Source organism: Nelusetta ayraudi, unplaced genomic scaffold (genome assembly GCF_046127955.1).
Source record: "Nelusetta ayraudi isolate G7.1 ecotype Tasmania unplaced genomic scaffold, CSIRO-AGI_Nayr_v1 ptg000015l, whole genome shotgun sequence".
In the NCBI taxonomy this organism is placed as follows: domain Eukaryota; kingdom Metazoa; phylum Chordata; class Actinopteri; order Tetraodontiformes; family Monacanthidae; genus Nelusetta; species Nelusetta ayraudi.
In genome coordinates, this window is record NW_027466065.1 from 2,062,759 (window position 1) to 2,075,720 (window position 12,962).

The 12,962-nt window shown below is 49.6% G+C and overlaps 1 protein-coding gene across 2 annotated transcripts in view; it reads right to left on the minus strand.

The window, feature by feature from the left end:
- nin (ninein (GSK3B interacting protein)) overlaps positions 1–12,962 on the minus strand; it is a 22,529-nt gene continuing 9,567 nt past the window's right edge. Inside the window, exons 10-29 of one of the 2 annotated variants that reach the window (XM_076023375.1) lie at positions 12,712–12,852; positions 12,442–12,616; positions 12,214–12,324; positions 12,007–12,096; positions 11,718–11,853; positions 11,297–11,418; positions 9,823–10,946; positions 7,411–9,513; positions 6,994–7,092; positions 6,823–6,892; positions 6,351–6,518; positions 6,135–6,251; positions 5,944–6,057; positions 5,199–5,345; positions 4,922–5,101; positions 4,679–4,831; positions 4,183–4,284; positions 3,705–3,788; positions 964–1,077; positions 1–817 (exon numbers count right to left, since the gene is read on the minus strand). In XM_076023375.1, coding sequence (XP_075879490.1) covers positions 599–817; positions 964–1,077; positions 3,705–3,788; positions 4,183–4,284; positions 4,679–4,831; positions 4,922–5,101; positions 5,199–5,345; positions 5,944–6,057; positions 6,135–6,251; positions 6,351–6,518; positions 6,823–6,892; positions 6,994–7,092; positions 7,411–9,513; positions 9,823–10,946; positions 11,297–11,418; positions 11,718–11,853; positions 12,007–12,096; positions 12,214–12,324; positions 12,442–12,616; positions 12,712–12,852 — 5,569 coding nt within the window. In that variant the 3' untranslated portion in view covers positions 1–598. The remainder of the gene's footprint in view (positions 818–963; positions 1,078–3,704; positions 3,789–4,182; positions 4,285–4,678; positions 4,832–4,921; positions 5,102–5,198; positions 5,346–5,943; positions 6,058–6,134; positions 6,252–6,350; positions 6,519–6,822; positions 6,893–6,993; positions 7,093–7,410; positions 9,514–9,822; positions 10,947–11,296; positions 11,419–11,717; positions 11,854–12,006; positions 12,097–12,213; positions 12,325–12,441; positions 12,617–12,711; positions 12,853–12,962) is intronic. The other variant, XM_076023374.1, reaches the window with a different exon arrangement.

Sequence of the window (12,962 nt, forward strand, 5' to 3'; positions counted from 1 at the left end):
TCCATTTATTTGCGAGACACAATAGTTGTAGTGTTCACATTGCACCAAATTTAAAAACATTTTAATTTGTGTCAATGGCTTTTTATTGGAAAAAAAAAAAAAAAAGAAGACCTGCAACACTTGTTGTCAGCAGACATTCAATCCTTTGTTTAGGTAGTGTTGATGTGAAGACAAACATCTTGAGGAGGCCAACAGGTTATTTGCATTTTCTGTTTTACATGCTCAGACAGAAAGAACCGGCAGGTAAACATAATCTCTTTGACAAGTGATCAAATAACACTACATACTACATATAAATAGTGCATTTTGGTAGTGCTTTTCATTGGTTGCGTTAAAATATGTACTTACAAGCGACATCAAAGGCTTTCAACGTATTTAAAATAAACTTTATAAGTTAGAGTGACCTTCCATTTGGTGTTTCATCATTCTGAGAACAGACAAAAAAACAAACAGAAAAAAAACACTCACAATTTACACAGTACAATCAGACAGACAACGGCGGCAGAGAAAAAGGCCCTTTTCTTTTGCAGCTTTTCTTTCAGGATGGGTTCAGGAAAGGTTGTACCGCCTCTTGACCCGACCTGTTGACATCTGCGCTTCACTGTGAGCATTTGTAGTGGAAAGGCAGCGGCGAGAGGGACGAGGGGTTGAGGTCGCGCACAATCTTGTTCAGGCTGGAGATCTTCTCATCCAGAAGGTAGTTTTTCTTCTCGGCGATCTTCTGCCGCTGCTCGGTGACCTCCAGAGCCTTCAGCAGCTGAGCGTTCTCCACGTACAGGTCGTTGATCAGCATGTCCGCTTTGCCGTTCTTGTGCCGCTGGAAGAGTTCGGCGCAAAGGAGGCGGTCATTCACGTTTGGAATTCTAAACAGTGGCAGTTCTCCTTCCTCAGTGCCGTTTAGCTTTAGCAATCATCCACATTTAATGAATGCAATGGGTAGTTCAGTTATCGGAGTGAACTCACCTGTTCCTTCAGCTGAGCGACCTTCTCTTTAAGCAGCAGTTTGACGTTATGCAGTGAGAGCTCCACCTCCTTCATCCGCTCCTCCATGGTCTTCATCTTCCTCTCCCGGTCGTCCTGTTGAGAAGAAAACAATGTCAGCAAAGTTCAGCGAGAGCAAATATACAATAAAGATACCCCCCCCCCTCCCCAACCCCACCCCTTTGGTGGTGCCGTTAAGAAATAAAGAAAGACAGAAAGAAAGAAAGAGAAAGCCACAAAAGGACTTTTAAATGAATCTAGATGCTTTATTGAATGTCAAATCCTGCATTTCATGATTTGTGTGTGCTTCTAAAGAGATAAATAAAAACATAAATAAAATATAAATAATAGCATAAATTCAAATTGTGTACTTCATTGCGTCTATAAAAATAATTTAATGCATAAATAAATAAAAAAAATCCTAACGGCATTAAATAAAAACACAAAAAGACAAGAAAAAACACTGATGACACATCAATAGGCACAAGCACAAAACAATAAAAATCGGAAAGCATTAAAAGCGGCAGTTTGTGTAACATCTGAATTCACTTCACTTTGGTTGTGCAGCAGCAGCAACAGACAGTAACACCACAGGAGCACAAATATTAAAAAAAAGACATTAAACTAAACTAGTACTTAACAGACAGATATAAGAAGAACAGACATTCTGCTGCCTTCCTTCCAGACATCTCTGGGAACCCTGACTGGACTGATGCAATGGCATCTGACTTGTTTGGGATGAATCAGTTAAACCATCCTGAATGATCATTAAAAAGGCTGTGACACTCGAACAATGCTCCCATCAAATTTCCTTCCCCTGTTTTGTGAAACTATAAATTCACTAAAAAACTTTTTAAAAATACTTCCTGTATTATTTTTTAGACATTTATTTTCCCAATCTAGATTGGAAAAATGTTGAGACCCCAAACATTTACTTTGAAAGTAGGTTTTGAAGATTTACACTGGTTTTAAAAATTTGAAACAAAATCTCCCCAACAGACTTACAGTTTTTCCTAACACCTTGCAGTGGCGAAATACAGTCACACACGCTCTGCCCTTTAAATCTGGCAACACATTTTGTTCACAATCTCCTACGAGGATGCAGAAAGGATCATGAGCGTTCGCGCCCACAGTCACAGAGTTGAAGTGGCTCAGAAGGAAGCAGCTGCGGAGCAGAAAGCGCAGAGAAGCCTGGGACAGAGACTACGGGGGCCCCAGTGGCCAGCAGGGGGAGAAGAAGCTGCGTTAAAGTCCACCGATCCGCCGGTAGCTGTCCGCGTGAGCCGCCCGCTGCTCCGGTAGCGCCCCCTGGAGAGAGAAGGCAGCAACACTTCACCACACATCCAGCCTATCGCAGGCTGCCCAGTTAACCAGTGCGCTGTCTGCTTCACGCAGGACTGAGTGCTGAATTATTGATGGAAAGGACCAAACCAGACTTAGTGACTTATAAGATGAGCAATAAGTTCATTTAATTCTGTGCAATTAATGATTTATTAAAGGACCCATAGCATACTTTTTAGTGCAACTTCCTTTTCTTTTATTCTGGATTGCAGTGAATCAGCACAGCAAAAAAAAGCCTCTAGATCTCCAGAAAAAAAGCAAAACAAAAATTTAGCCCTCTGTTTACTGCCTCCTGCTCAGTTTTAGCTTCCTGGTCAGACTAATGCTTTGTTGGACCTTTCACTTGTTTAAAGGGGTGGTTTTAGAAGATCACTCCTCAGGTGTCACCATCTGAGGAGAGGAACCGGTGCCCTTTGTGACATCACAAAGGGCTGATTTGCAGAATCGTGCGTTTTGGCACGCACTCTCTGAAAAGTGCAGTGAACTACAGAGGGCAAAAGGATGGAATTTTCTCATTCCTGACAGGGGCGAGACACGATAACACCGGAAAACCAGTGAAACTGATTCAGCACAATATGGGACCTTTAATAAGACAGGAAGTTCAGGTCTTTTCAAAATATCATTTCTAGATGCGTTCCTAATTCAACAATAACTCTGAGGAAAAAAAAAACAGCAGGCCCTAATTATTAGGCGTGCAATGTACAACTTTTGTGCAGCAAACCAAAGGTTAGCTGGGTCGGAAAGCACAACTGGACTCGGAAGTTAAAACTCCTTATCTGCTCTGAGGAGTCACGGGTGTGTTTGACGACTCTGAGGAGGTGAGAAAATGGAGAGAACCGCCGCCAGAACCACAGCCAGGTGAAAACACCGGTCCCGAGACGATGGTGCAGAGATGGAGAATGCAACACACACACACACACACACACACACACAAGCCGCAGGGCCAGAACCAAACCCAGAAAGTAAACACCAGCATGAGATGAAGGGAATGAGGACACACAAGTGCTGAGATGGATCTGTGTCAAGCAGCACGAACCCAGGACCACTGCAGAACCAGCTGCATCCCAACACACAGCAATCAAAGAAAACAAAAACGAAACAAAAAACCACAGACATTTGGCCCAAGTCTTAGAAAAAAGTTTCCCTTTGAAGATGAACTGAGGTGTTTTTTTTTTTGAGAAGCCACAAAACCAATGTGAAAGTGATTCAGATGCACAAACAATGATGATGAGGTGTAGGCGAGCGTCCCCAAACAGAAAATTGACAGAAAAAAAAAAAACATGCCTCGGTGAAGAAATAAAAGCACAGAAATCATGAGTGTCAGACTAATGTTGTTGTGTGGTGCCGAGCACGTTTCTCTGTGATCGAGGTTGAGACGGTACCTGGACATTTTCCTGGTCCTGCTGCCCTCGGGGCGTCCTCTGAGGCGATGGAGGCAGGAGGCCAGCAAACTGAGCCTGGAAGGACTGGGGCGGAAAGAAAAAAAAGAAACGCAAAGACAAAATCAAAAGATGGATGAAACACAAACAATCAGCTGAAAAGGTTCACGAGAACCAGTTTGCAGCGAGGACTGGTGAAAAGGCGTTGGGAACATTTTAAGAAGGCAAACAGAATTAAAATATTTTTGAACTGAAGGAGGTTAAAAGTGACACGACTTTGTGGATTCAAGCTTCAGTTAGTGTCATCTGACCTTCCCTTCGACCGCTATCTTCTAACCGCTTTTTCAGTTGCTTCACTGTGACGCTCGTTAAGTTTGTGGCACCACCGGTGCGAAATGAAGTTCTCGATCATCATCGTAATAGATTCAAAAACCAACAGACAAAAAAAAATAAGCGAGAATGAGCTGGTGTTGCTACTCACATCCAACAGCTGTGCAGACAGTTGAGCCATTTGTGCTTTGAGTGCCTCGTTTTCCTGCCGGGCGACCTCCAGCTCAGAGTTTCCTTCTCCGGTTGCACAGCCCTGAATGACACACACACACAAACAAAAACCTGAAGTAAATCTTTCTTGCTTATCAATCATAAAAAAATAAATATTTGAATAAATATCCAAACCACTATCAACTACCTAATTAAAGATATACACATCCAAAATAATAAATACATAATAAAGTATGTAATAATTTAACAAACAAAATCATCCCTTAACACAAGTCCTCCTCAACTATACAACTCCCCACGATTTATTTTTTGCATAGTTCTTTTTTTTTTTTTTTTAATTCTTTTTTATCTGTGCTTTGCTTCAACCCCTCACTCATGAAAGAACCCAATGTTGTTATTTTTTTTAAATGAAGATTTCTTCTTGGGTTACAACCCGCCTCCTTGTCCCAAAACATTTTCACGTATTGGCTGCGAACCTTGGCGAGCTCCCTCTGCGCTCCCAGCTCCTCCTTCAGAGAGACGTTCTCCTGCTCCAGGGAGGCGTTCTCCTCCTCCAGGGCCTTCAGCAGGTTGGAGTTGCTCTGCTTGTGCTGCTTCAGGGACGAGATGGTGGCATCCAGCTGACGGACCTGTGGAGACACGATTAAAAAAATATCAGTGACAGGGAGGACGAGAGAGGAACAATATCACAGAGAGTTTCCACAAACTCCTCGTCTTACCTTTTCTTTGGACTGCAGGAGGTCCTGGTGGATGCTCTGCACTTGTGTCTGCAGCCGCTCGTTCTCCTGCCTCAGCAGCTGCTGGTCCTGCTCCATCAGCCGGGACAGCTCGTCTCTGTACCGCTTCTTACTCTGATTCAAGACGCCGCTCGAGTGCAGGGCTCTCTCTAATACATGGTTCTGCAACACGCAGGAGAGGAGAAGGAAAGAAAAAGTTGCACTGTGTGTTTTCTTTCTTGTAACACCGTGGCTGCAGTCGCTCGACTCTTCCACCTACTTTGTCGGTGACGTTTTGCTGCTGTTTTTTCAGCAGCGAGATGTAGTGTTTGAGGGAGTCCCGCTCCTGCTCCAGGTCCTCCAGGTCCGACTGGAGACAAGAACTTTGGCGTTTCACAGCCTGGAGAGTCTCGTCCAGCGACCTGACCTGCGGGGCAGCAAGCAGAAGCAGCGGTCAACAACACCGCACGCACGCATGAGATTTTACATACCGCCGCAACCTCAGCTAGACCATTAGGGCTTTAGCTAACAGAAGCTGCGTTTCCATTCTGTCTAGAATTGCGCAAAACCTAAATATCGCAATAAAAAAATTGGTAATGGAAACACTAAACACTAAACTGCTAAACTTCAAAAAAACCCTCAAACGTCGCTAAAAGGTTTTTCAGACGCATCCATATCGAGGTATATCGCAAGTGTAACGGAAACACTTTTTTCCCATTTAAACGTCACCAGACGTGACGTACGGGGTCACGTGACCAGTTCACTTCAAGTGAAAATGGTGCGAGAGAAAAATATGACAGCCATTCTTGACAGCAAACAAGCGTAAACAAACAAAAGCAGACGTAACTCTCGTAAATCTGGCGGGACGAGATTTTCTGAGAATTCGCAATTGAACTTTGGCGAAATTTTAGAAATATCACTTTTATTTTGCGAAAAACTGTAGTGGAAACGCAGCTAAAGACAGAGTGTGTGTGTGTGTGTGTGTGTGTGTGTGTGTGTGTGTGTGTGTGAAATTAGCCTCTGACCATCTCCTCGGCTTTGTCCAGCCGGCTGCGGAGGCCCCGAGTCTCCTTGTCCCAACTCTTCTGCTCCTCCACCATTTGGCTGAGCTCAACCTCCACGGAGTCCAGCTTCACAGCCTGAGGAGAAAAGACAAAAAAATTTGTTAGCCCGCGGCGGCGGAGAAAAGTGTCGATGCGGGACCGGCCGCAGTCACCTTCTCTGCGAGGGCTGAGAGCTGCTGCGTCAGCTGGCTGTTCCTCTCCCCCAGCTGCGTGGTGTCCTCCAGGGCCTCGTTCAGCTCCGCCTCCAGAGCGGACACGCAGGCGACCAGCTAGCATGCAAAGGATGAGAAGAAAGCAGGCCACCAAGTCAAATCAACTTTCAGCTTTCCGCCACCGGGACCGCCGCCAGCGCCCACCGGCCAGCTCACCTCCATCTTGTCGTCGGCCGGCATCGACTCCCGCCGCTGGGTTTCCCTCATCAGCTCCGTCAGCTGCTGCCGGAGGTTCTCCAGCTCTGATAGGTTCTTGGCGTCCTTGTCGGAGAGCGTCCTCTTCTCCTCCTCCAGCTGCTGGCTGTGCAGGCACAGCTCGAAAATCTGCAAGAGAGAAATTTTTAGCCCTCTGTTTGCAGCCTCCTTAAAAAAAACCAACCAACCACATAAACAAACAAAGCTGACTTTGAGCATCCTGCAGTGTCCATGTGTTTAGATGGGAAACAAAAACAAGGGGGCCCCAGAGGACGGGGGTCATCACCTCACAGGGGACCATGTCACCAAATTAGGATCACGTTCCAGGTCCCTCTGTGACATCACAAAGGGCCGAATTCCAGAACTACAAATAGTTTCCAGGGCTGTGTTCAGCAGAATATTCTGATTTCTTGGAAGTTTGGCCTTCGAGTACCTGTTTGTTGCAGCTCTCCACTTCCCTCTGCGTCGTCGTCTTCTCTTCAGTTAACTGCTTCAGCGTCTGTCTGCATTCAAAAAACGAGACGAGAACCAGTTCACACACCGGGACAAAACTCGACTTGTGTTTGCCTTTTTTCTTTTCTTGTCTTTTCTCTTTCTTGCGCACCTCAGCTCCTCCTGAGTTTCTTTTAAATCCTCGTCTTTCAAGGCTGCCAGCTTTTGTCCGAGCGCAACGTTTTCTTCGGCAAGACGGCTGGCCTTGGTTCTATACAGACATAAACAGAAAGAAAGAGGACTTTATTTGAACTTTTATACTACACAACAGAACACTCATTTAAAAAAAAAAAAAAAAAATAGAGATGCAAGGTGTATAAAGAAACTACATCACAGTCAAACACAGCAAAGTGTTTTTTTTTGTTGCCTTGGTGCGGACAATCTACTGGACTCCAAGCTTCAGCTCTGAGGATCTACCGCGCTGGGTTGAGGGTTCATAGGTGCCTACGGGGGAGGAGGAGGGGGAGCCACGGGACACATGGGGGTGGGTCGAGGTGGGGGGAGGGTTCCTCGCTTCTCCCCGGGTTACCTCTGAGCCAGTGTGGTTCGGTCTAAAGCCTGCGACTGGTCCTGCAGCTCTGTGAGGGCTCTGCGCAGGTCCCAGTTCTGCCTCTCCAGCTGGGCGCAGCAGCCCCGCAGGTCGACGGCTGGCCGCGGCTCGACCTCCAGCTGACCGCTGCCGTCCAGGTCGGGCCGCGCCCTGGCTGAGAAACCCCGCCCCTCTACCCCGCACAGCTTGGTGGCGTCCTTGTCCCTCATCCCGGTGATCTCGTCCACCTCGAGATGTTTCTGAAGGTCGCGGAAAACGCTGGGCCCGCCCTCGAGGCTCCAGACGCTCCTTTCCAGCTCGCGGTTGTGCCGCCTCAGCCTGCCGTTTTCAAGCGCGCAGTCTTCGTATTTGACCTGCAGATGCGCCATGCCGAGGGCTTTCAGCTCCAGCTCCCTGACGTGCTCCAGCAACACCAGCACTTGAACCTTGAGGCCGTGGTTTTCCTCCAACGCCAGGCGGCTGGCTTGGATCTTGTCGCCGCTCTGAGCCAGCAGGTCCTCCAGGACCTCCGTCTTCTGCCGGAGTAGGGAGACCTTCTCGCGCAGGAGGACGTTCTCCCCCGCGGCCGTGTTGTAGAGGACCTGGAGTGCGACCAGGGGGCATCCTCCGCCCTCACAATCAGCGCCTCTGTCGGGAGGTTTCACAGCGTCATGTGTGAATTCATCCTTCGGTTGAGCGGCGGTCGGAGGTTCAGCTTCAGGTCGACGCTCGTGAGAATTGTGCGATAAACACGGAACCTCAAAATCCACCGGGAACATCTCCGCAGGGTCACGTCTCTCCTCTGGCCCAGATGTGTCAACCACGGTCTCATGACTCCGCTCGTCTTCAGGCAGAGCGCCGTTGTCCTTCAGCGCTGGAACATCTTGAGGTTTTCTCTTCTCCCCACATGATTCAGGAGCATCTCCGTTCTCACCACCTCCGTCGATGTTCTCACCTTTGAACTGCTGATCTGTGGCGTCCTGCTCACACGGCATCCGTGGGGAAGCGGCTTTGCTTGTGGCGTCGACACCAGAGCGGTTTTCACTGAGCACTGAGCCGTCAGGGTCGCGGCCTTCGCACGATGCCGAACAGAAGATTCCTGGAGAACAGCAGCTAGTTCCAGCATCTCCTCCAACAACCTGGTGGCCTTCAGGCTGGAGATCTTCACCCTTTGGAAGGCAAATGAGGAGGTCTTCCTCACTTGCGGCAGGATCTGTCACATCTCCACCACTGTCGTGGGCAGCATTGACACAACCATAATTTCTATCTTCAGAATCTTCAGCTAGAGCGTCTTGGACCTTGGTGAGGCTGTTTTCTTCATCATCCATCACGCTGGCCTCCTCCGCAGTGGACGAACCCTGATTGAGATCCACCTCTGGCCCTTGAACCCCATTTCTGAGAGCGTCTCTTTCTGGCACCAGCTCCTCTCCGTCGCTCTCTGGAACATCTTTCAGCCTTTTTTCCAGAACAGTTACTTCCTCCTGGAGCTCCTTCCTCTCCAGCTCGAAGTCCACGGCCGCCTGGCGCAGCAGCGTCTCCAGCTCCTCCACCTTCACCTTCAAATCGTCGCGTTCCAGCTCAATCCTCTCCCTGACCAGGAGCTCACAATGCAGCGCCTTCCTCTCGGACTGGGCGAGGAGCTCGTCCCTGGTTTCCAGGCTCTCCTGCAGCCGGCTGTGCAGATCGTTCAGCTGCCTGCTCAGCTCGATCTCTTTGGTCTGAGCCTCGTCTACGAGGGCGTCGACCTCCTGCTGCAGCTGCTGGTTTTCCGCGGCGAGGTCTTTGACTTTCTCCTCGTGACGGCTCTGCAGCTCATGCTTGTCCTTCTCCTGCTGCTGGTCCAGTCTCTCCCGCTCACGCGCCACGCTCTCCTCCGCCGCCCTGCGCTCTTTCTCCACATTCTCCACGGCCTCCTGCAGCTGCGCCTCCAAGCCAAGCCTCAGCTCGGCCTGGCTTTCACACAGAGCCTTCAGCTCACTCTGGTAGTCCTGCTCCAGCCTCAAGATGTCGGCCTGAAAACGCTTCTCAACCGACTCCTGATCACCCGAGAAGCGGTCCTCCACCTCTTTCATTCTCTGTTGGAAGCTGAACTCGACTTCCATCCTGCACACGGTTGTTTGTTAATACAACAAATATTTAAACATTCAGGTCTGAGAAAAACGCTTATTTTTCTGCTTCATCTTTTCATCAAATAAGTTTGATGAACCCCCGACCCCCCAATCGGGTCAGGTTTGGTTAGACTTCTTGCAGCTAATTAGCTTAGCATATTTAGCAAACTGATGGTCAGTAACCTTTGGCGGGCTTACCTTAAGTCTCTGTGTTAAAGAGCTTGCTTAGCTTACTGTCAAGACTGCAAATGAGTGAATTGTCTGAAGAATGCATTTCTGGAGGGAATAAAGCGCAACCACTCACCTCTCCTGAGCGATTTCCTCCCGCAGTTTGTCCAATGTGCTGCTGAGGGCGCTCCTCTCCTGGCCGTGCCTTGCCGTCATCTCCTTTACCACCTCTAGGTGGCTCTCCTCCAGGCGGGCTCTCTCCTCCGACAACAGGCACCTGAGCTTCTTCTCCTCCTCCTCCTCCTCCTGCTGGCGCTTCTCCCTGTCTTCGCTCAGCCGCTCATGCAGCATCCCCTCGTAATCCTCCTCCAGCTGCAGCTTCTCCGCCTCCCACTCCTCCCTCAGCTTCTTCTCCCGCTGCTCGAGCTGCGCCTGCTGCTGCCGCCGCTCCTCCAACAGCCTCTGGAGGAAAGCCTCCTCCTGCTGCTGCAGCAGCTGGGCCCGCTCGCTCTCCCACTGGCGCTGGAGCTCGCCCTGCTTCTCCTCCTGCTCCCGGACGAGCCTCAGCAGCTCCTCCTCCAGGAGGACCTGCAGCGATTCGCCGTTCTGCTCGTCCAGCCGCGACTTCTCCTCCTGCCACTGCTCTGTCAGCTCCCGCACGATCTCGTGATGCTCGGCCTTGGACTTCTGCATGGCCTCCTGCAGCCGCACTACCAGCTCCTCCTCGTGGACTTGCCGCAGGAGCTCCTTCTCCTTGTCGCACTCCTCCAACAGCCTCCTCTCCACCTCAGCCTTCTCTTTCTGCAGCTTATTTCTCTCCTCTTCCAGTCGTGCTTTGAAAATCTCTTCTTGTCGTTCCTCCAGCTCCTTCATCTCAGCTGTGTGCCGCTGCTGCAGCGCCTCCATCTGGGCCGCGAGGCTCCCTTCCCTCTCCTTCAGCTGAGCCTCCAGGTCGCTCAGCTGCTCCTCCAGGTCTGCACTGAAGGTGTGGGCCTCCAGAAGCTGCTGTCTCAGGGAGTCCACCTCCTCCTCTCGCAGCTTCCCCAGCCCTTCCTTCTCCTCGGCCAGTGTCTGCTCCAGACAGGTGCGGTCCAGATCCGCCTGCTCGAGCTGGCTCTGGAGCTCCTGCACATGGCGCTCAACGCCGGCCACCCCCTCCTTTAGAGCCTGGAGCTCCTGCTGGTGCTGAAGGGTCAGGGCAGCCTTCTGCTCCTCGTGGGCTGTCCTCTGCTCCTCCATTGTTCTGTCAAATTCGCTGATCTGGGAAAGAAATGAGTGTAAAATAATTCCTAAACCATTCTAATGCCTGATGGACACAACATATGAGTTCGCATGAGGCCTAAAAACTTTAAAAGAACCCTTATGCAAATTAATTTACCAATGTTTGTTCTAAGCAATAACATGCAGCTGTCCAAGTTCCTACCTCCGTTCAAATACACAGAAGGATAAAAATAATAGTTTTAGCAGCAGGCTGGAAACAAAGGGCTAAAGATGTTTTCTGGAAACATACAGAATTTGTTTTTCCCACTGTAAACAATTTCTCTGTTTTTTTTTTTTTATTACATTTTTTTTAATTTATACATTTTAAGGTTCTCGTCTGCAAGACTCACTTTGCTTTCCAGCTGGTTTTGCAAAACCTCTGTCTCCCGGAGATGCCGCTCCTTCAGCTGCTCCAGCATCATCTCCGCCTCAAGGCTCATGCTGAACGGTTGAACCTCCTCTGAACCGATACCTGCAAGGAAATAAACAAACAAAGTGAAAAAAATACACACAACACAAGATTCCTACCATGGATATATTATAAGAACTGGATACCGGAGCAGTAATATGGCGGCATGCAAGTTCTCCCAGTGGTCAAAATCTTTTTCGGCGTATGCGCCAGGTGAGCAACCTCACTGAAACAAATGGGCCGCCATCTTGGACTCTGGAGGGCTGGTTCCTACGTGCCACCGTAGTAGCATGTGCACACGTGTGGTCAGTGCCGTGTGATACGACCTCCGGGGGGCGCTGCACAAAGGCAATGTGTCCCACCTGGATCCGACTCCATGCCGGGGCTTTTACTCTCCAGCTCTTCCGAGAGAGGATTGTTGCACTGCTGATGAACTCGGCCCAGGCTGTGGAAGTCGCGCAGCTCCGCCTGCAGCTCGTCGATGCGGTCCTGCAGCTCCTACCAAACCACAGCGGGAAATTGTAAATGCGCGCGACTAAATCAACACCACCGTCCCCTTTTCCCACACAGAGTAGCAGAACCTGTTTTATAATTTTAACTCTGCGAACAGTGCGAAGCATCACACTTCAATCGGCCACTAGGATTTATTACCCTGTATTGAGCTTCATAGCCGGCACGCAGCTGTTTGATGCGCTCCTCTTGGAGGAAAAAGTCAGCGCTGCCAGGGTCCAAGTCTCCAAACTGAAGAAAGACACATGTAGGGACGGAGAATTTCAAAGAAATTACAAAAACGTCAAATCATCAGGACGGAAATGGCAGCAATGAAGTAACGAGAGAACAGCTGTGAGATCTACGAACCCGTTCTTTCATGATGTTGTCCACAGACGCCTGCAGTTTTGACACTTGACTCTGCGCCTCCATCAGGTTCTCGGTGCTGTCCAGCAACTCCATTTCAAGGCGTCTGTTTTCCTATGAAACACAAGGTGCAAAGGAACAACCATAAGTCACCTTTCAATGCTTTGGCTAAAATAAAAGGTGAATGAGACAACAGCCAGCCAGCAGGAGGGCTTTTTGTTTTTTTTGTACCTTGACTGAGATGGAGAGATGGTCCCTGAGGAACGACTCGTCGTCCCTGATCTTCTGCACCTCGGCCTCCAGCTGTTCGCGCTGCCGGCTGGCCTGCTGCTGCAGCTGGTCCATCTCCCCCATCAGCTCCGATCGCAGCGCCGCCAGCTTCTCCTTGTGCTCCTGTTCCAGCTTCCTGCGGGAGGGAAGCGATGGGGCCGCAACGCTCAGCGTCGGGACGAGCGTAACGTCGCTTAAATCTGATGAGGCGCTCCTTCGAGACGGATTTACCTGAGGTTGAGGTTGTTCTTGTGCTCGATGGCAGAGTGGTGCTCGTCGACCTCGGCGGCCAGTTGATTCTTCAGCTTCTCCGCCTTTTCCAGGTCCGAATGGATTTTCTCCTTCTCCCTGGATTCTCTGTCCACACAATCTCTGATCGGAGGGGTGCGGAAGGGCCGAGGAGAAACAAATACACTTTGTTGGAATTCAAAGGCGGAATAAATGAATGTGAACGGCAGCGGCGGGGGCGATGACTTGCGCTT